This window comes from Sapajus apella, unplaced genomic scaffold, assembly GCF_009761245.1.
Source record: "Sapajus apella isolate SASKATOON/1434 unplaced genomic scaffold, GSC_monkey_1.0 scaffold10, whole genome shotgun sequence".
NCBI lineage: Eukaryota > Metazoa > Chordata > Mammalia > Primates > Cebidae > Sapajus > Sapajus apella.
The window spans coordinates 38,285,483-38,308,346 of record NW_022436950.1 but is presented as its reverse complement, the minus strand read 5'-3'; the positions used below and the strand labels follow the sequence as shown (position 1 = coordinate 38,308,346).

General features: G+C 42.2%; 1 protein-coding gene and 1 non-coding gene across 10 annotated transcripts in view; both read left to right on the top strand.

Moving 5' to 3' along the window:
- Positions 1–22,864, top strand: part of CFLAR (CASP8 and FADD like apoptosis regulator) — a 41,517-nt gene that overhangs the window by 15,842 nt on the left and 2,811 nt on the right. For 7 of the 9 annotated variants that reach the window (XM_032278680.1, XM_032278684.1, XM_032278683.1 and 4 more), the window contains 6 exons: positions 799–934; positions 1,790–1,872; positions 6,860–6,914; positions 8,835–8,884; positions 9,606–9,687; positions 21,486–21,996. In XM_032278680.1, the coding sequence (XP_032134571.1) occupies positions 799–934; positions 1,790–1,872; positions 6,860–6,914; positions 8,835–8,884; positions 9,606–9,687; positions 21,486–21,996 (917 nt within the window). Of the gene's footprint in view, positions 1–798; positions 935–1,018; positions 1,767–1,789; positions 1,873–5,401; positions 5,506–6,859; positions 6,915–8,834; positions 8,885–9,605; positions 9,688–21,485; positions 21,997–22,864 lie in introns of those variants that run through there. The other 2 variants (XM_032278686.1, XM_032278687.1) reach the window with 2 other exon arrangements.
- Positions 3,661–3,723, top strand: LOC116552048. Its single transcript, XR_004269173.1, has one exon. It is a non-coding gene; the product is annotated as a U7 small nuclear RNA (small nuclear RNA).

Genomic DNA, 22,864 nt, shown 5'->3' with positions numbered 1-22,864 from the left:
AGTCAGAATGAGTTGGAAGGTCCAGCACTGATTCAAACAGTTTGGAAACTTTAAAACTATATCATGTGATTTTTCTCATAAAGTCTTTCCCCAGCTACCTTCTTTCTCCCTTTTTCGGAGAAGTCCTTAGAGTTTTTCACTGTAATACCAGCCTGATCTTTTGGAAAATAATAAACTCAGGTGGGTTCTGTTTTCAGGCCTGCTCTTTTATGGTCCTTCTCAATGACACAACATGGCACACGTGTCTGTCTGCACCCAAGGAGCAGCTTGATGACCAAAAGACTTACCACCACCTCTGTTCTGAGTAAAAATCACAAGTCTAAGGTGCTCATGACTGAGATGTTTGGTTTAAGATCACTGAAGGTCACTGAAAGGGCTCATCTTTTCACATTTTCTTACTGTTATAAATCACATGGACTGAGGTTTGCATTTGGGGCTTATTAGTCAGCTGTTTTTTTTTTTTTTTTTTTTGAGACAGGGTCTTGCTCTGCTGCCCAGGCTGGAGTGCCATGGTGCAATCATGGCTCACTACAGCCTTGACCTCCTGGGCTCAAGTAATCCTTCACCTCTGCCTCCTGAGTAGCTGGGACCACAGGTGTGTGCCACCACACCCAGCTTATTTTTTTATTTTCTGTAGAGATGGGGGTCTCGCTATTTTGCTCAGGCTGGTCTCAAACTCCTGGGCTCAAGCAATCTTCCCGCTTCAGCCTCCCAAAGTGCTGGGATTACAGGCATGAGCTATTGCACCTGGCCTAGCTAGCTCTATTGACATTTGTTTTTTGTTTGTTGTTCTCTTAGAGTTTCTTGGACCTTGTGGTTGAATTGGAGAAACTAAATCTGGTTGCCCCAGATCAACTGGATTTATTAGAAAAATGCCTAAAGAACATCCACAGATTAGACCTAAAGACAAAAATCCAGAAGTACAAGCAGTCTGGTAAGAATTTTGGCCTCTCAGTGGTCTAGAGGAAGCACTCTGTGCATGGGGCGCGTGACTGGTAAAGATTCAATTGTTAGATAGGTGGATGGAATGGAACCCAAATGACCAAAGCCCCCTTTAGCTTGTGGCTAGAAATCATATCTCTTTATATCCTTCGTATGCCAGATCTGCCAACTCCATTGCTCTGTATATTCATGATCTCTGCAAAATGCTACCAAGCAGTTCTTAACATTTCAGTTTTCAAGAAAGAATCTGGGATCTGCACAGGCTGGAAGAGCTATGGATATTCAGGTGTTTTGCATGTATGCTGAACCCTACTGCCTTGGTCTAGTATTTGGCCTGATAAACACTATCCAAGTTCGGGTGATGTCACTTGGGTCTCATACCTTCCCTGCATGTGTCCCAAGTTTCACAAAACCTCCTTATGGAAAAGAGCACATTCGATTTCTTCCTTGATATAAGGGACCAGTCTCACATTGGCCTTTTCCCTTACTTGCGTCCCTCATTTTCTTTTAGACTCCGCCTCAGCTTGAGCTCTGTTAGCAAGCTTACTGCCACCATAGTATCACAGCCTAAAGGGCATGGCTGAGACTCATTGATCTATAGAGCACTCTTCCACCCCAACACACTCTAAAAGACTGATCAAAGATCAAGAACAGAAGTAGCATTTATATTCCATTCTTAACGATGCTTGGTGGAAGAGTCATCTGATTATTTTGAATTCAGTAAGGTGACTAGAAAGTTTAGGGTATTTTGAAAGATGATGATTGACCTTGGACTGAACCATTGTTGAAGATTTATTTGATAATAATTTATAAATTTTAACTCAGTACCTCCCTTCTGCCTTTTTAGCTCAAGGAGCAGGGACAGGTTACAAGAATGCTCTCCAAGCAGCAATCAAAAACAGTTTCAAGGATCCTTCAAATAACTTCAGGGTGAGTCTGGAGCAAACATGTGGAATCCCAGCATGAAACCGCTGCAGGGTTCTAATAAAAATATACATAGTCTCACAGCATGTAATTTATTTAATATCTGAAAAAATTGTGATAGAAACATGTATTTGTTTTAAAAATGTGTAACTTCTTATAATTTCAAAGCTAATACATGTTCATTGAGATCTTTGGAGACTACAGAGAAATATAAAAGAAAATAAATCAACTATATGCCACTACTCAAAGACAACCACTGTTAATTTTTTGATATATTTCCTTCTAGACTCTTTTTTATGTGAGTTTGCATCTGTATCTGTGTGTGTGTGTGTATATATATATATGTATATACATATATATTTATATACAGTTGGACAATGGGACTTTTTTTCACTGTTCATTTATTTACTTGAAATTGTAACTTAAAAAAAGAAAATGTAACTTTAAAAATAAAAATAGATGCACCATGCCTATGGAAAAATATTTTTAAATGTACTACAAAAAGTTTTAAAAGTGTATTTTCTGCTGGTCGCGGTGGCTCACACCTGTAATCCCAGCACTTTGGGAGGCCAAGGTGAGCAGATCATGAGGTCAAGAGATCAAGACCATCCTGGCCAACATGGTTAAATTCTGTCTCTACTAAAAATACTAAAATTAGCTGGGCATGGTGGCACGTGCCTGTAGTCCCAGCTACTCGAGAGGCTGGGGCAGGAGACTTGCTTGAACCCAGGAGGTGGAGGTTGCAGTGTGCCAAGGTTGCGCCACTACACTCCAGCCTGGTAACAGAGTGAGACTCCGTCCCCCCACCAAAAAATAAAAAGATATATTTTCTACCCGGGTGCAGTGGCTCATGCATGTAATCCCAGCACTTTGGGAGGCCAAGCTGGAAGGATCACCTGAAGTCAGGAATTAGAGACTGGCCTGGCCAACATGGTGAAACCCCATGTCTACTAAAAATACAAAAATTAGCCAGGCATGGTGGCAGGTGCCCGTAATCACAGCTACTTGGGAGGCTGAGGCAAGAGAATTGCATGAACCCAGGAGGTAGAGGTTGCAGTAGTCAAGATCATGCCATTGCACTCTAGCCTGGGCGACAAGAGCAAAACTCTGCCTCAAAAAAAAAAAAAAAAAAAGTATGCCTTCTTCCTACTCCTATAATACTGACCTCCAGTTCTTTTCCCTAAAGGCAGCTGTTGTGAACTAGTTCATTCTGTAACTATCCAGAGACAGTCTACACATATATTTCACGTTTGCTTTTTTCTCTTGTACAAATGCTAGCATCGTATGCCCATTGTCCTGACCTAAAAATTATTGGAAATTGTTCCATATGATTAACATGGAACTGCCTCTACTTAATCATTATTTTGAATGATTAGTTTTATTTTCTTGATGTTTATAATGTGTTTAGCCCTTTCTTCTTGCTGTATGTTTAGGTTGTTTCCGATCTTTTGTTACTACTAATAATGCTATAAAATAAATACTCTTGTACTTCTTTGTGCATTTTCTTTCTTACTGAGCTAATTTTAATGATTTCAGCAAAAGTTATTTTGTTGTTGAGTAATAAAAAAAGATTTTTGGGGGGTTCATTAGCATAAGTATCATATAGTCACTTATGGTTGTTGTGTTCGTAGTACTTAGTACAAAGTATCAGAATTGTTCTTTGGTTAATTTTTTATCTTAAGAAGTTAAATCTTGGTGTAATCTCATCCTCATGTTCATATAAAGGTATGTGGAGTTTGTATTGAGGACTTAGACCGGGGTACAATTTCATTGTTAAATTAGAAATGCTTTTGGCAGTGTTAACAGTTGTTTTAGAATTTATCTAGCAGGCTTTTCAGTTTTTGCCAGAAAGCCCCTAAAAAAAAAAAAAGAAGGAAAAAAAATGCTTTTGGCTGGGTGTGGTGGCTCATGCACATAATCACAACACTTTGGGAGGCCAAGGCAGGCGGATCAGTTGAGCCCAGGAGTTTGAAACAAACCTGGGCAATGTGTCAAAACCCCATTTCTACAAAAAATACAAAATTAGCTGGGCATGATGGTGTGCCTCTAGTCTCAGCTACTTGGGAGGCTGACGTGGTAGAAATTGCTTGAACCTGGAAGGTTGAGGTTGCAGTGAGCTGTGAGTGTGCCACTGCACTCCACCCCGATGACAGAGTGAGACCCTTTCTCATGGAGAATAAGTCTGTAAGAAACACTTCTGAGCAATGCAGTTTCCGAGCTAAAAAGGATTTATGAATTATTATCCAACCCCTTTCGTCAACAAAATAAGGAAACTTAGCCCTAAAGAACATTAAGTGATTGTCTACCTGTAATTACTAGCAGAGTTGGGCCCAGCCCATACTCCTTTCACTACACCATGATATATATAATATACTGTATACTCATTATGCCATAGCCTAGATATAGCATACTTTTTTTTTTTTTTGAGACAGTTTCTCTCGTTGCTTAGGCTGGAGTGCAATGGCACAATCTCAGCTCACCGAAACCTTCGCCTCCCGCATATAAGCGATTCTCCTACCTCAGCCTCCCGAGTAGCTGGGATTACAGGCATGCACCACCACACCTGGCTAATTTTTTATTTTTAATAGAGATGGGGTTTCTCCATGTTGGCCAGGCTGGTCTCAAACTCCTGCCCGCCTCAGCCTTCCAAAGTGATGGGATTACAGGCATGAACTACTGCACCTGGCCTAGTGTATATATTTTTTTAAAGAATGAAATGTGCTTCCTTTTGTTCTTCTGAGTCTCTGTAATACCAAACAATGAGAAAAAGCAGATTTAGGATTCTGGTCCGGGTTTTCTGAGTTTTCTCTTCTATGATCTGTCTAATATAAATTATATTGTCATTCTTAGTTAAAAACCTGCCATATTTTTAATTTTGTGTTAAATGAAACATATTCATTGCTGTGTAGCCTGTTGTGAGCCAATATGCTTTGCATATTAATTTCTCCTTAAATTTCCTATAATTAATATGTGACCCTAAGGCCTAGGCACAGTGGCTTACACCTGTAATCCCAGCACTTTGGGAGGCCGAGGCGGATGGATGACGAGGTCAGGAGTTAAAAACCAGCCTGGCCAAGATGGTGAAACCCTGTCTCTACTAAAACTACAAAAATTAGTCAGGTGTGGTGGCAGGTGCTTGTAATCCCAGCTACTCTGGAGGCTGAGGCAGGAGAATCGCTTGAACCTGGGCGGTTGAGGTTTCAGTGAGCTGAGATCGCGCCACTGCACTCCAGCTTGGGTGACAGAGTTGAGACTCTGTCTCAAAAAAAAATAAAGAATTAAAAAATTATATGGCTACAATATAATGCTTTTAAAATCCATTTTTGATTTGATATGTTACCTCTCTCTAATAGTATGTTAAAGTGAATACACATCTATGCGCGGGGCTAATTTCTATCTGATACGATCAGCGTCTGGCTAAGTCACTGATTATTAGTGAAAAAGGCAACTAACATGTTTTTCTTTAATGTAGACACACAGACTTAGCTAGTGACACAGCTTAACGGATAGTGTACTTCTCTTTTTTGGCTAGGTTAGCTTCAGAGAAGAACTGTCATTTGAAAGCTGAGTGTCTCAGATGGGTTGACAGCATGTGGTATGTGTACCTTACATAGGACCTGTCATCTGAGAAGAGAAAGGGTCGGTTCAATCTTTCATTCTCTGATTAATCTTACTCTAGCCCTCAGAAGTGGTTTATCAAGAATATTTGATTCCCCAGAATCAAGACCATATGTTGCTTATGTGTAGCTAGACAATGATAGAACAGCATTAACTGGACATTTATTATGTACTTCTGTGTGCTTGGCACTGTGCTGAGTGTTTTATGTACATTTAATCTTCATGCAAAATCTATAAGGTAGGTATTATTACTATCCTCATTTAGCATATGAAGAAACACACATAAAGAAGTTAAATAACTTGCTCGAGGTTACATAGCTAATAAGTGGCAGAATCAGGATTCCTAGCCAGGTCTAGTCTGGCCTAGAAATTCGACTCTTTAGTTTCGCTCTTGTTGCCGAGGCTGGAGTGCAATGGCGCGATCTTGGCTTACCGTGGCCTCTGCCTCCTGGGTTTGAGCACTTCTCCTGCCTCAGCCTCCCAAGTGGCTGGGATTACAGGCATGTATCACCATGCCCGGCTAACTTTTTTATACTTTTAGTAGAGATGGGGTTTCTCCATGTTGGTCAGGCTGGTCTCGAACTCCCGACCTCAGGTGATCAGCCTGCCTTGGCCTCCCAATGTGCTGGGATTACAGGTGTAAGCCACTGCGCCTGGAGAAATCTGACTCTGAACCATGCTGTACTTTGCCCCTATGTTGAAGGAACAGGTGGAATGTCAATCTCATGTTCTAACAGCTTATCCTAACCTGGAGCTATTATAGCAACTATATTATACTGTAACATCAGCTTTTATTGGGCTGTTTTGAAACATTCTAATTTGCTAGCTTAGCATATTTACACTTTCCTTATATTTTCATCTTTTTTTTTTTGAGACAGAGTTCCACTTTTGTCACCCAGGCTGGAGTGCAATGGCCTGATCTCAGCTCAGTGCAACCTCCGCCTCCCAGGTTCAAGTGATTCTCCTGCCTTAGCCTCCGAGTAGCTGGAATTACAGGCGCATGCCACCATGCTCAGCAGATTTTTGTATTTTTAGTAGAGATGAGGTTTCACCATGTTGGCCAGGCTCGTCTCAAATTCCCAACCTCAGATGATCCACTCACTTTGGCCTCCCAAAGTGTTGGGATTACAGGTGTCAGCCACCACCCCCAGCCTATTTTCATCTTAAAAGCAGAATTTCCTTGTTCTTTGATAATATAATATGGGATTTATGGAGTTAACAGCTCTTGCTATTCTTTAGATAATTTAACTGTGGGGATGATATTTTAATTTGTTTCCTGGGTTAAGAATTCTATGGAGACATTTAAAGAGGTGTAATGTATTGTGTGCCTCTGAAAAACTGACCAGAAGTGTGACCTTATTCTTTATATTTGAAGCTCCGTAATGGGAGAAGTAAAGAACAAAGACTTAAGGAACAACTTGGCACTCAACGTAAGACCAGTTTTTCTTTATATTCTTTCTTTATAAATGCTTGATAATTCTAGTACAAATGTTGCATTTTTAGAGTTGGCCATTTCCTTTATCTACATAGGCTAAGTAAGTTCTCAAAATAAAAACTAAACTGTTAGATAGACTCATTGGCATTTCTAGTTGTCTATTGAATTAGCTTATCTAAGTTTGAACACCATCGTACTTCATCAGCGTCATCATCTTGGCTATATTTTAAGAGATGTGACGTTTATAACTGAAATGGAATGGAGCTATACCCAGGCTATGTTAAACATTCATCCAACCATAATAATGAACCATGTTAAACCAAATATCTAGCAGCAGGAAGAGAAAAGGTAAATAAGTTCTTGTCTTATAGCCCATTTAATAAATCTGGATACTCTACAGATGATATCCCCCCTTTCCTGAAAAGGAAAGAAGACATGCAATTTAAAGACTAGTCATTTCAACCCACATGATCTCTGTCTTCTGTCTTAAAACATTAGCACTTGATCCCATAGATCATTTTTTAAAAGTTTACTTTTTTTTTGAGAGGGAGTCTCACTGTCACCCAGGCTGGAGTGCAGTCGTGTACTCTTGGCTCACTGCAGCCTCCACTTCCTGAATTCAAGTGATTCTCATGCCTCAGCCTCCTGAGTATCTGGGATTAAAGGCAAGTGCTACCACACCCAGCTATTTTTTTTTGAGACAGAGTCTCGCCCTGTCACCCAGGCTGGCGTGCAGTGGTGCATCTCAGTTCACTATAACCACTGCCTCCCAGATTCAAGTGATTCTCATGCCTCAGCCTCCTGAGTAGCTGGGTTACAGGCTTGTGCCACCATGCCCAGCTTATTTTTGTATTTTTAGTAGAGGCGGGGTTTCACCCTGTTGCTCAGACTGGTCTCAAACTTCTGACCTCAGGTGTTCCACCTGCCTCAGCCTCCCAAAGTGCTGGGATTACAGGGATGAGCCACCGTGCCTGGCCTCATTTTTGTGTTTTTAGTAGAGATAGCATTTCACCATGTTGATCAGGCTGGTCTCAAACTCCTGACCTCACATAATCCACCCGCCTTGGCCTCCCAAAGTGCTGGGATTACAGGTGTGAGCCACTGCATCCAGCAAAACTTTACTTCTTTTGCTGGTTTTGAGTCCTCTTTGAAGTGAGAGCTGAGACTCAGTCTTACACTGGTAAAAGCACATGGTTATATTTCTGAACTCCAGGAAGCAGGGACTGATGGGCTGCGATGGAGGGCTTCAATCTTACCCAAGGGGCTTACTCCCAGATTGGAGTGCAATGGCACAATCTCGGCTCAAAACTGGTGGTTCCTCCACCTCCCTAACCTAACCTAGTCATTTTTTGTCTAGCAAAATTTGCTTTCAACTTATCTCCATTTGCCAGGCTTACTGCCCCCATTGTCACTGTCTTGCCATTGACATTTTATTTTATGGTCTCCCAGTATCACTGGACTGTGAAAACACTGCCATCTGTTTTATAACTAGCAAACGTATATAAGGTTTCCTTGCTTTGCACTAAGGCTGTTCCCTTTAGGTATTGTCAACAGTTTCAGCACATATAGGAAAGCTATCAGTATTATTGGGTGGTGAGGTTATTAGATTCTACTATCAAGTTAAAAACTCACCAGCCACCTGTTCTTCACCTAGGGCTGGGTAGGGGAGAGCCTTCTTTCACTTGCTGTTTAAGCAGCTTTTCTAGATAGCCCTGGTAGCACTGGGACTTGTGTTTTCTTATGTCAGTTTCTTCAATGTGAGGTTGGAAACTTGGGGCCAAGTATAGCTGGGGAAAGAAGACATAATTGAAGAAAATAGGAAGGGAGGACAGTTGTGATACAAAGAAACTCAGCCAGTGTGGGGGTAGACTTAGTTCTTCAGCTTTGTAAATGATTTGTCTCTCTCATCCCCTAGAAGAACCAGTGAAGACATCCATTCAGGAATCAGAAGCTTTTTTGCCTCAGGTACAGAATAAATGATCTGATTTGGTATTGTATCTCCATAGCTGTGGAGAACCCTGACTTCTTAAAAAATATCTGTGCATTAAGAATTCTTTGTGACAATGGGATGCTGAGAGTGTTGTTCTCCTGAGAACTTCCATACAAGGGAACCCTGAATAACAAAGTGAAAGATGTTTAAGTGGATTGCATTAGTGGACTTTGGAATGCAGGGAAATTCTAAAATAGCACCCTTTGTCTCAGCTGGGTGACTGCTGAACACACAAATCAGCAGTGATACTTCACTGAACTTTGACTTGTTCTGGCTTTTTCTTAAGTTGACACCTCTTTGTAAGCAGAGGCAATCGAAGGCCTCCCTTTGTACTTGGGAAGATACCACTTATATAACTTCAGGTTACTGTGGAGACAAATGACTCACATTTTCTCTTTTTCAAATTATCTTTATTCCACAAAGCCAATAAAGAAACTGAAATTTTCATTAAAATTAAATAAAAATGAAAATAATGTGTTTGTCTTAAGCATATTACCCTAATAGAGGAAAAATTTATAATAATGGGAAACATTTGTTGTAATGGGAAACATTTGTTGTAATGGGAAATTTCAGGCTGTGTCTGTTGAGTGATTCACCTGCCAAAGGAAATCCTGAAGAAGAGATGGTATATGGGTGGGACCTTGTAGAAACAGAGCAATATCAGGAGTCTTTAGCAATTCTTGCCTTCCTTTCCAGAGCATACCTGAAGAGAGATATAAGATGAAGAGCAAGCCCCTAGGAATCTGCCTGATAATCGATTGCATTGGCAATGAGACAGGTAGGTGTGGAAGCTGCAGATTAACTGGTTCCCTCACATTGAGATCATGGCACAGGCAAGCTGTATTCATCAGCGTGATCAGCACCGTTGCCATGACAAACCAGTGCAACAATCTGCTTCAGGCTGGGTGCGGTGGCTCATGCCTGGAATCACAGCACTTTTCGAGACTGGGATGGGAGGATTTCTTGAGACCAGTTAAACATTAGCTGGTGTGGTGGTGCATACCTGTGGTCCCAGCTACATGGGAGAAGCAGAAAGATCACTTGAGCCCAAGGAGGTCAAGGCTTCAGTGAGCCAAGATTATGCCATTACACTCCAGTGTGGGTGACAGAGCAAGACTCTGTCTCAAAAAAGAAAAAGAAAAAAAAATATGTGGTTCAACACTATAATAGAGACTTGTTTCATGTCACAGGCTAGTGGGGAGCTTTGTTCCATGTGGCCATTCAACGGCTCCATCATCTTCTGAGGTCTTGGAGTTTTCTGCAGAGTCCTCTGCATCTGGCGAGCAGATAAGGGAAGAGAGAATGTGTGGAGGATCACATAAGAGATTTTAGGGACCAGACCTAAAGGTGATAATATGCATCATTTCCACCCCATTCCATTGGTCAGAACTCAGTCATGTGGCTCCATCTAACTGTAGCGGACATGGAGAAATTAGCTGTGTGTCAGGAGGAAAATGAAATGGGTTTGAGGAACACGTAACAGTGTCTCTAGCACAAAGACATCATTTATGATAGTTGGTGAGCTTTAGTCTTGTCTTTTTATTTGGATGCTGTAGAAGGGAGGAATGCTGGAATCCAGAGGGACATTGATAATAATGGAAGGCATTCTGACTTCAGATATTATCACATGCCCTATCATTTCACCTAGATAGACTACCAAAGCTTTCCTGGGAACATTAAAGAAGTGATAAATGTGTGTTCACTTATAGAGCTCTGGGTATTTTCTGAGCAATGTGTCAGTTCTGTTGTCCTTTCCTTTGGTTGTTGGCCTCAGTCTCTTCTATCTGTGCGTCACCATTGCTTCAATCTGAGTCAATTCTTTAGCTCAGTTGTTGTTGGATGTCTGACTCAAATTGAATCACTGGTGATGCATCAAAAGAGAATAAGAAGAGCCTAGAAAAGTGGAATGACGTTCTATTTAATTATTTAGCTTTTCTTTAAGAGTATCGATCATTGTATTTCCAGCTTTAGAGCTTCCCAACATTCTCTTAAGATGAATCAGAACTGTCTTTTAAGACTTACTTAAAATGTTACCATGGGGAGTTTTATGGGAAGAGAGGCTATGAGAAGGTCGAATTAAATATAAGACTAAATTTACCAGGATTTCAGATATAATCCTGCCTGCTCATGTCCTATTTTTGGTTAGATATGAGAAATGTTGTCTCCTCAGCTGTAGATAAGTGTCCTCTCCTTTTTAGCCATTAGTACTCATGTAAGATTGCACTCCAGCCTGGCAACAGAGCAAGACTCCGTCTCAAAAAAAAAAAAAAAAAAAAGAATGAGAAAATATTTTCTTAATGAGTCACTTCCTGTTTTAAGAGATTATATAATTGCCCTGTACTTCTGGTTTTGGTCAGTTTTGTTTTGTTCATCAGCAGATATTGTACGTATATCTGTTTTATGAAGAGAATCATAAAAAAAGCCATGATCTGTGAATTGAAAAACTAAATTTTTTGGCTAAAACTCAGTGTCTGTGCTTGCTTCCCTTGCTGGGTTGTGGGCCTCTTGTGGACAGGGGCTGAATGTATATTCATATTTTTCTGCATTATAGGCGCATGATCAGAGCTGAGAAATGGAATATGACAGTGTGGGTTTGAATCATGGCTATGCTATGTTCTAACTTGTGACCTTGGCAATGTCCCTAGCCTCTTTTTTTTTTTTAATTTAAATTTTATTTTTATTTTTCCTGTAGTGCTGAGTTCTCAGCCTCCTTAAGCCTCAGTTTCTCTTTTGTAAAGTGGGTTAATAACAGGACCTACCTCATAGGGAGGTGGGGCAGAATGAGTGAGTTTGTACTTAGAAAGGGCTTAGAACAGTGCCTGGCACAGTGTGAGCATGCACTAGATGCCAACTAGTATTATCCTCACTTGCTTGTTTAATTTTAGCTATAAACCACCTAAGCAACACCTCACCATGGCTTTGCGCTTGATACCTAGAGTCTGATCTCAGGCAAGTGAGAGACCAGGGCACTGAGGCCTACTCTGTGCCCAAGGGTGAGTGGGTTGCATCCCCTTAGGCTGTGGTACACTGGAATGGAGGCCATAACCTGAAAGGGGACAACTTCTTAGATAAACACTCAAGTGAAAAGCTGAGCACAACATTCCTACCAGTCACAGTCTGAATGGGCTTGGCAGAGGAGAATCTAAGTACAAAGGTCCCAACCTTTGTACATCATGCTTTTGGTCAGGGTGTGAGCAAGTATTGGTCTCGATTGCATTGGTATATCTCTTCCTGCCCCATGGCTGCTGATGTATATGAGCTCCAAGAATCAGAATGGCAGCTTTAGGCAGCAGGTCCCTCCTGGTCAGACATAGTACTTTCAAGTTCAACATCTTGATGGTGCAGTGCTGGACAAGAGTAGGCCTGGGCCATTACAGGGTACCCTGGATACTTACTGCTGCCCTTCCCCTGAGAATTAGGGTGATTCGACTCAAGCCCTCCCTGCCTCTGGGAACAGAATCAATAATTGGGCTTGAGGTCACTTATAAACGCCCCTGGGCTCAGCTGGCTAATTAGCAGGTAAGAAACAAGACAGCACAGCTGGATGTGGTGGCTCATGCCTGTAATCCCAGCACTTTGGGAGGCCAAGGCGGGTGGATCACAAGGTTAGGAGTTTGAGACCAGCCTGGCCAACATGGTGAAACCCTGTTTCTACTAAAAATACGAAAATTAGCCAGGTGTGGTGGTGCGCACCTGTAATCCCAGCTACTCGGAAGGCTGAGTATTGCTTGGACTCGGGAAGCAGTAGTTGCAGTGAGCTGAGCTCATGCCATTGCACTCCAGCTCTGGGCAACAGAGCAAGATTCCATCTCAGAAAAAGAAAAAATAGGCCCAGAATCCTGCTTTGGTTGAAAATCGTTGTTATTAGTGCAGCACCCTTCATCTCTTTTCCATCTAATCTGTAGTTAGGGGGCTTCTTCTAGAGTAATTATGTGGGTTTCCTCTTTCTAGTTAACTTTGCCACCTGGTTAACATTGAACTACTGGGAGGAGTGCAGGAGTCAGATAATAAACAAGCAGGTAAGGTAATTGCCAACCAAAATAATGGCTCTGAAAGAAGCAAACAGGAACGTGATAGGACTAACTTGGGCATAGCTGTGCTCAGAGTACATAATTTATTAAAAATCTACTATGTACCAGGTACTTTGCTAATTGCTTTACATGGATTCTTACTTAATCCTCATAAATAATACCATAATATAGGTACTATTCTCTCCATTAAATTTTTTTGGTGTTCTATGTAGAACTAATTTGCTAGAAATACTCTATTTTTAGGTGAAGAAGCTAAGCAGTGAACTAGACCCCTACCTTCTCTAGTACTGATTGAGCTGGGATTCAAAAGCTGGACTCCAAAACCTATGCTTTTGACTACTTTGTCTCAATATAATTTCCGTGAAGGTAGGGGAGTTTATCCATCTCTCTTCCTATGGGTCTCCAATACCTGGAACAGTACCTGGTACATAGGTGTTCAATAAATATTTGTTGGGTGAGTGAATGAAGGAATAAGCTCTCCCAGTGTCAGTGTGTCTATAAAAGCCATTACTTTTTATCTTTAGAGTTTAGCAGACTCTCTTCTACCTAGCTTCCCTTCTGTTCTCAAAAAAAACAGATAAAATACTTTTATCTGTTTTTTTTGAGAACAGAAGGGAATATAGGTAAAAGTATGCTCTTTGTATTTATAGGTTTATTTTTAACTTTATTTCTTTGTCCAATAAATGTTTGTTGAGTGCCTACTATGTGCAAAGCACCATGCTAGGTCCTGTGTGGAGCAAATATTAAGGCAATGAGGTGGAGTCTGGTCTCACAGCTGTGCTATACATGAAGTAAGGTTATTCTGTGGTAGCACATTCTTTTTTTTATTTTTTTATTTTTGAGACAGAGTTTCGCTCTTGTTACCCAGGCTGGAGTGCAATGGCGCGATCTCGGCTCACTGCAACCTCCGCCTCCTGGGTTCAGGCAATTCTCCTGCCTCAGCCTCCTTAGTAGCTGGGATTACAGGCACACGCCACCATGCCCAGCTAATTTTTTGTATTTTTAGTAGAGACGGGGTTTCACCATGTTGACCAGGATGGTCTCGATCTCTTGAGCTCGTGATCCACCCGCCTCGGCCTCCCAAAGTGCTGGGATTACAGGCGTGAGCCACCACGCCCGGCCTAAGGTAGCACATTCTTGAGAAGAATCCTTATAGAGGCCAGTAACCTCTTCTTGAGGCAAAGGTAAATGCTGAGGGATTTGGGGGCTCATTATCTCAGTTTGGTAGAATTGAAAATTAAATCTGGCTGGGTTCAGTGGCTCAAGCTTGTAATCCCAGCACTTTGGGAGGCTGAGGCGGGTGGATCACCTGAGGTCAATTTAAAACCAGCCTGGCCAACATGGTGAAACCCCCTCCCTACTAAAAATACAAAAATCTTAACTGGGTACAGTGCTGGGTGCCTATAATTCCAGCTACTAGGGAGCCTGAGGCAGGAGAATCACTTGAACCCAAGATCTTGCCACTGCATTCTAGCCTGGGTGACAGAGTAAGACTTTGTCTCAAAAAAAAAAAAAAAGAAAAAAGAAAAGAAAATTAAGTCCTTGGTGTGTCATCTGTGTCAGTGACATAGCAAAGCTAGACCTGTGCTAGGCTCTGATGGGCCATCTTTAAACACTAGACTTTTTTATCTTGTTAGGAATATAGCAGCAAACATCTCATATCTCTAACAGATGGGCTTTACGGCTTGGCCTAAAGCTCTGTTTTTTTTTTTTTTTCTATGTTTATTTAATTTTTAAAAATTTTCCTTCTAACATGCTGCTGGAAGCTCTGGTTGTTTTTAAGCTCCCTGAATAAAAGATGATGTTTGCAGATTTGAAGAGGAAGTTGTTTTCTTTCTTTCTTTTTTTTTTTTTTGAGATGGAGCCTTGCTCTGTCGCCCAGGCTGGAGTGCAATGGCATTATCTCGGCTCACTGCAACCTCCGCCTCCCAGTTCAACTGATTCTCTGCCTCAGCCTCCTGACTAGCTGGGATTACAGGCACCCGCCATCATGCCTGGCTAATTTTTGTATTTTTGTAGAGATGGGGTTTCACCATGTTGGCCAGGCTGGTCTTGTACTCCTGACCTCAAGTGATCCACCCGCCTCTGCCTCCCAAAGTGCTGGGATTACAGGCAGGAGCCACTGCACCCAGCAAAGAGGAAGTATTATTTTTTCTCTCCTGCTCTTTCTGAAAAGCTTGAACATTTTTCTGTACTTTTCTTTTCTTTTTTGAGACAGGGTCTTGCTCTGTCACCCAGAATGGAGCACAATGGTACAATCGTGGCACACTGCAGGCTTAACCTTCCAGGCTCAAGCAGTCCTCTCACCCCACCCTCCCAAGTAGCTGGAACTACACACAGGCGCCACCACATCCATCTAATTTTTAAAATATTTTGTCTTATTTAAAGTATTTAAATATTTTAAATATTTAAATTTAAATACTTAAAAATTTTTTTTTAATTTAAATTTAAATACTTTAAATATTTTAAATATTTTAATTGTAGTGTCTTACTATGTTGCCCATGCTGGTCTCAAACTCCTGGGCTCAAGCAATCCTCCCACTTCAGCCTCCTGAGTGACTGGGACTATAGGCACATGTCATCATGCCTGGCTGACTTATTTTTTGTAGAGACAGGGTGTTGCTCTGCTGCTCAGGCCCAGTCTTGAACTCTTGGCCTCAAGTGATCTTCCTGCCTTGGCCTCCCAAAGCACTGGGATTATGGGCATGAGCCATTGCACAATCTTTGTTTTATGTGCATTTATAAGCTTTGCTTCCCTAACAAGATCCTAAGCTCCTTGAAAAATTGGAACTACATCATATATTTGATCTGTATTTTCTCATCCAAGTGTTTCTGTAGGCAGTAAGGGGAACTTTGTAAAACAAGAGTTTTCTGATCAAGAAAATTTGAGAAGTGCTGCCTAATCTCTTTCCCTCTCAGAGAATTGCAATGCATCTTGGCCTATTAAAGGCTCTGAGAAGTCTTCCTTTGAAGAAACCTATTTTAGCTTTGACCACCTTGCATTTACCATACACATTTGACCTCAGAACTCCCTTTTTCCACTAAGAATGTTTTGCCCATCTTGCGTTTTGCTCATGTGCTCTATAGCAATTAACATGGGCTTATTAAAGGTACTCAATAAGTGGTTGCAAATTAACCGGTGAAGCATTCCCTCATTCTTGTTTATTTTATACATTTATTTAATGAAGCCCTTTTGATAGAAATTATCAAGATAGATGTACCCTTATTTAGATCAAAACAAATTCTAAATTAATAGAGTTACGACATTTTACTGTATTTAGGTTTTTTTGGTTTATCTGTGAAGTCCTCAAACCTGTGAGTAGTGCTGACCCTGGCCTTTCATGAATAGCCCTGTACTAACAGGCTAGAAGGAATCCCACCCCCCTCCCCTCCATCCCCAGCATCATTTAAAGAAGTTCTGAAGAACGGTTGAAATTTAGAGATCAGTTTGGGTTGGGTATGGAATTTCCAGGGTGGGTTCTAGAAGGAGAAGTGGTACTTCTGTAATTTGTGGAAGTTTTGTTTTCCAAACCCAGTCCCCAAGTGTTTCTTCCTCTATTTATGTGGAAGGACAAAACAGTTACTGTCATACATAGGACATGGACTCTGTTCTGGGTGCATTTTAGTTTAGAATATAGAGACCTCCGTTCAGGTCCTAAGAGTTAGATTCCCTGAGAGAGGCACACCACCATAAGATTGGTGATTTGTACTTAGAAATGGCTGCCTTTATTTTCTTTAAAGTCAATATCTTATATTTGAATAAACACTCACAGTTTGCAAAGCATCTTTACAGAACTCTCATTGGATCCTCATAGTCACCTTTTTTTTTTGAGACAGAGACTCACTCTGTCTCCCGGGCTGGAGTGTAATGGGTCGATCTTGGCTCCTCCACTTCCTGGGCTTAAGTGAACATGAGCCTCCTGCCTTAGCCACCCAAGTACCTGGGACTACAGATGTGCACCACCACATCCAGCCAATTTTTGTATTTTTGGTAGACATGGGATTTTGCCATTTTGCCCAGGCTGGTCTCAAACGCCGGAGCTCCACCTGCCTTGGCCTCCCAAAGTGCTGGGATTACAGGTATGAGCCACCATACCCTGTCCTCACAGTCACCTTTTGAAGAGCCTCCTGCTCAAGAGATCCACCTGCCTCAGCCTCTGAGTAGCTGTGACTACAGGCATGCACCACCATGCTTGGCTAATTTTTTATTTTTTGTAGAGACGGGGTCTCCCTGTATTGTCCAGGCTAGTCTCAGACTCTTGAGCTCAAACCATCCTCCCACCTCAGCCTCCCAAAGGGCTGAGATTGTAGGTGTGAGTCACTGCACCTGGCCAAGTATTAGTTTTAATCCTGTTTTAGAGATGAATAAACTGGGGCTGACTCAAACTGACTCAAAAGTCACACTGTCATTATCTTGCTGTTCTTATTGGCATTTGGGACCTACATGGTTTTTGGCTTCACCTCCAGCTTTAGCCATTTTTCTCCTGTTCTTTTAGGTAAGGATTTTCTGCCCCAGACCTCAGATTCCCATTCCCTTCTTAGCTCCTCTGCTGGTATAGCTCAGTCCTCTTCTAAGACCATGCAAGATTCAGACCCTAGCAGGTGGAGATGGAGGAGCTAGGACTTAAACTCACATCTTGTGATTCAAAGGCTGGTTCCTCTTTCGCCCAGCACCACACAGCTGTCTGCTCATGGTCATATGACAGGGACTTCCCCAGCCAGAGCCTCCAGGGAGCACAAATAAAGGAAGGAGCCGGAAGGCACAGGACAGCATTTGTTCCGTCCAAGCCTCACATATCAACATGGGTAGGGAGAAGCTTTCTTTCAAGGTCTTTGATAGGGAAGGACATTTATCAGTGAAGAGAGGTTTTGAGGGGAGTGAACCAATCTTGAGATAAGTAAACAAGAGCTTTGAGTCTGCTGTTTCCCTGTTTGCTTCTGCCCCCTGGAGGAGCAAATTGATTAGAGACGTGTGAGTCCTGACAGGAAGTGTTTGGAATAGAATAGCGGTGATGGAACTGGAGTCCGAGTCCAGGTTCTCTCCTTATTCAGCCTGGATGCAATTCTGGGTATCAAAGCCTCGCCTGCACCCTCAGAGGAGATGGCTTGGGAACAATGCGGCCAGGCCTCTTCTACCACACAGACATTTTTCTTTTTTTCTAAAGAGTATAAACATTTAAAATTTAATGGTACTCCCAAATTGCTCCTCAAAAAGGCTGTACAAAATTACAGTCCTAATAACAGCTACCTGGAGATCCTGTGAAGGCATCTGCCCTCATCATCATCATTATTATTTTTGAAGCAGAGCCCTGCTCTGTCGCCCAGGCTGGAGTGCAATGGCGCAATCTTGGCTCACTGCAACCTCCACCTCCCAGGTTCAAGCAATTCTCCTGTCTCAGCCTCCTGAATAGCTGGGATTACAGGTATGAGCCACCGTGCCTGGCTGTCCTCATTATTTAATGGGTTATTTGCAACCTGTTAATCACATCTCCTATTTCCTTGTTAGTGATGCTTATTGATTATAGACTTAGGAATATCAATCAACACCTTCTTTGTATCTCTTTATTCTTACATGATATAATAATTCTTTATTTTTATTTTTTGAGATGGAGTCTTGCTCTGTTGCCCAGGCTGGAGTTCAGTGTCACAATCTCAGCTCCCTTCAACCTCTGCCTGCCGGATTCAAGCGATTCTCCCACCTTAGCCTCCCAAGTAGCTGGGATTACAGGTGCCTGCCACCATGCCCAGCTAATTTTTGTATTTTTAGTAGAGATGGGGTTTCATCATGTTGGCCAGACTGGTCTTGAGCTCCTAACCTCAGGTATTCTGCCCTCCTGGGCCTCCCAAAGTGCTGGGATTACAGACATGAGCCGCTGCGTCCAGCCAATAATTCATTGTTTAATCCTTATTTGTGGGCCAAACAAAGGAGAAAAGTAAGAAGCCATTTTCTTTTACTGATAGGAAAGGTCAAAGGACTAACCTAGTGAATTATTTACCTAAAAGTGTATACAAATCACTCCAAAATTTAGTGGCTTAAAGCAGTACTAATTTAATTATATCTTCACAGTTACTAAGTTAATTATATTCTCACCTATGGGTGAGGAATTTCGGAGCAGCTTAGTTGGGCTTTTCTGGCCCAGAGTCTAGTGAAGTTGTGACCACTTGTCAGCGGGCCATCTGAATGCTTGATTGGAATTGGAGGCTCCACTTCACATGACTGGGAAGTTGGTGCTGGCTGTTGGCGGGAAGCCTGTCGTTCATGTGGGCCTCTCTGAGGGACTGCTTGAGTACTTTCATGGTGTGGTGGTGGGCTTCCCCCAGAGTGAGCGACTCAGAAGAAAGATTGTGAGGTCTGGACTTCAATAAGACTGAAAAAAAAGACAGAGAGAGAGAGAGAGAGAAAGAAAGAGCCAGGTAGAAGCTGTATCATTTCTATGATCCAGTTTGACGTATTATCACTTCTGCCACAGTGTATTCATTTCAAATGAATTACCAAGTCTGGTCTACTTTCAAGGAGAGGGGAGGTACTCTATCTTTGCAAGGGAGGAGTGTCAAAGAATTTCTGAATGTATTTTAAAACCACCATATCTGGATGTGAGGCCAACCCAGAAGCCTGGGCCAGAAAGTTCTCCTAGACCCTATGTGAGTATATAGATATGGCTCATAGGCTGAGTGAATTAAATTCAGAGCACTCAAGCCAACTTTCACAGGTCCAGTGGCTCCTTAGTCCAGTTTTTTTTTAAACTCATGATTGTGTTTCTTGTTCTTTTATCTTTCTCCTGTTTTCTTCTGAGAATCCAGAAGAGAAATTGAGTCTTCACTTACTTTTATAGTTAATTAGTGTTTGGTAAAGTTTGCTGGGCAAGAAGGTTGAAACTACTGAGTGAAGCTGTGAATCTCTGACTTATTTGTAACTATATATACTTCATATAATTCCCATTTAGCATAACTGAGAACTTGTAGTAAATAGTTATGTGGTACCTCCAGGTATTTTCCCCCGCTTGATCTCTTTCTGTGATGCACAAACTAGTATAAGATGGGGCCCCTTTATTCCTTGGTGGAAGTGATACCTACTATAATTTTTATTGTGTTGTTTGGTTTGGGGTGAACACAGAGGTAAACTTTTGGAAGATCACAGCCCAGGAGAGGAATATAGGTTGGCACTCAGTGATGAGACATCGAAACAAATACAGAGAAGTGGACTAATAGTTTGAGTGACATCCTGAATTGGGAGATGCTTGTTTGGTTTCTGGTTTTTGAATAGAGCAGTTTTTCTGCTCAGCAAATGAACTAAGAATTGGAGGCATCCCCCAGATAAGGAACAGAAATGGAATGAGTGGCTCAAACAAATATGGAATTTAAAAATTATTTTTATTTTTATATTTTTTGTAGAGATAAGGTCTCGCTATGTTGCCCAGGCAGGTCTTAAACTCCTGGCCTCAAGGGATCCTCCTGCCTCATCTCCCAAGTAGTTGACATTACAGGCATGAGCCACTGCCCCAGGCTGGATGTGGAATTTTTGAATGGGGAAGAGAAAAAAGTCTCCCTTTGCTATTAGAAAGATATAAATTAATTCAGGATGCTGTGTTTATTCCTCCAATGAAGGCAGACTGAACGGATGAATAAGAACTGGACTTGGTAGATCTTAGGGCCATATAAACTTCTAGATGAGGGACAAAAAGATTTTAAACAAAGGAACAAGAACTAATATTTATTGAGTATCAAGAGCTTTATTTGCATTATTTAATTATCAGAGTAGTGGGTGTTATCGCTTCCATTTAAAGTAGGAGGTAGGAGGGCTGGGTGCAGTGGCTCAGGGCTGGACGTAGTAGCTTACACCTGTAATGCCAGCACTTTGAGAGGCTGAGGTGGGAGGATCGCTTGAGCCCAGGAGTTCAAGACCAGCCTGGGCAACATGGCAAAACCCCACCTCTATAAAAAATACAAAAATTAACCAGGCATAGTTGTGTGCGCCTGGGGAGGTTGAGGTGGGAGGATCGCTTGAGTCCAGGAGGTCGAGGCTGCAGTGAGCCATGATTGTAGCACTGTACTCCAGCCTGGGCAACAGAATGAGACCTTGCCTCAAAAAAAAACCAAAGAAAACCTAAAAAACAAACAAAAAAAATAAAGTTAGGGAGACCCACTTTCTTAAGGTTGTACAGCCTAAGGTGTGGTAAGGTCGGCATTAGAAGGCAGGCTTGTCTGCTATGAAGTCTGCTCTCTCCACTACCTTATACTGCTTCTCCAGGCAAAGTCAATCCAGGGTTCTAGACTAGTCTATACCTGTGGCTGGTTGTGGTGGTGGCTGGCATCAGGCAGGGACAGTGGTATAGCAGGGCTATACCTTTAGGTACCTAAGGTCATATCTTTCATGTTTCAGGTGATTTTGTTCCAACTGCCTAGGACTCAGGCCCATCTAAATATGACATAAAAATAGAAGCTTTTCATAGTGGAGATTAGACCATGACTAGGATTCCTTCCCAGTTCCTCTTGAGCTCTCCTCACTCCAGTGTTCTTTTCCATGTTTGTTTTTTGTTTTCCCCAGAGCTTCTTCGAGATACCTTCACTTCCCTGGGCTATGAAGTTCAGAAATCCTTGCATCTCACTATGGATGGTATATTAAAAGTTCTTCAACGAGTTGCCTGTATGCCCCAACACCAAGATTACGACAGCTTTGTGTGTGTCCTGGTGAGCCGAGGAGGCTCCCAAAGTGTGTATGGTGTGGATCAGACTCACTCAGGGCTCCCCCTGCATCACATCAGGAGGATGTTTATGGGAGATTTATGCCCTTATCTAGTAGGGAAGCCAAAGGTGTTTTTTATTCAGAACTATATGGTGTCAGAGGGCCAGCTGGAGGACAGCAGCCTCCTGGAGGTGGATGGGCCAGCAATGAAGAACGTGGAATCCAAGCCTCAGCAGCGAGGGCTGTGCACAGTTCACCGAGAAGCTGACTTCTTCTGGAGCCTTTGCACTGCAGATGTGTCCCTGCTGGAACAGTCCTGCAGCTCACCATCCCTGTACCTGCAGTGCCTCTCCCAGAAACTGAGACAAGAAAGGTGAGCCCCTAGGAGGTGGTCAGTCCTGGACCACCTGCTTATTTTTGTGCCACCAAGAAGGGAATTACCACTGTGCTACGTTTGCTGCCCTTCTCTTCAGGGTGGAAAAGAGATTTTCCCTCCTGCATTAGGGTTGCCCTAGGACTACAATATAGACCTGGCACAATTTATAAACACTTTGTGTTAGTTAGCTTGTAGTTTCAATACTTTCCTTCACAATTAAGAAATTTTCAGCTCAGGCAACTGAGAACTTGCTCTATAAGAAATTTAAAAATTAGCTGGGTGCGGTGGCATGCGCTTGTAGTCCCAACTGCTTGGGAGGCTAAGGTAGAAGAATAGCCTGAGCCCATGAAGCCCAGGAGTTTGAGGCTGCAGTGAGTCGGGATTGCACTGCTACACTGCAGCCTGGGCAACAGAGGGAGACCTTGTCTCCAATAAATAAATCAGTAAATGAATAAAACAAATTCTTAGGCTCGGGGTGATGGCTCATACCTATAATCCCAGCTACTCAGGAGGCTGAGGCAGGGGAATTGCTTGAACCAGGGAGGTGGAGGTTGCAGTGAGCCAAGATTGCACCACTGCACTTCAGCCTGGGCAACAAAGCGAGACTCCATCTCAAAAAAAAGAACAAATTTTTATTTTTAATTTATCTTATTTTTGAGATAGAGTTTCACTCTTGTTGCCCAGGCTGGAGTGCAATTGCACAATCTTGGCTCACTGCAACCTCTGCCTCCTGGGTTTCAAGTGATTCTCCTGCCTCAGCCTCCAGAGTAGCTGGGATTACAGGCGCCTGCCACCACGCCTGGCTAAATTTCTGTATTTTTAGTAGAGACAGAGTTTCACCATGTTGACCAGGCTGGCCTGGAAT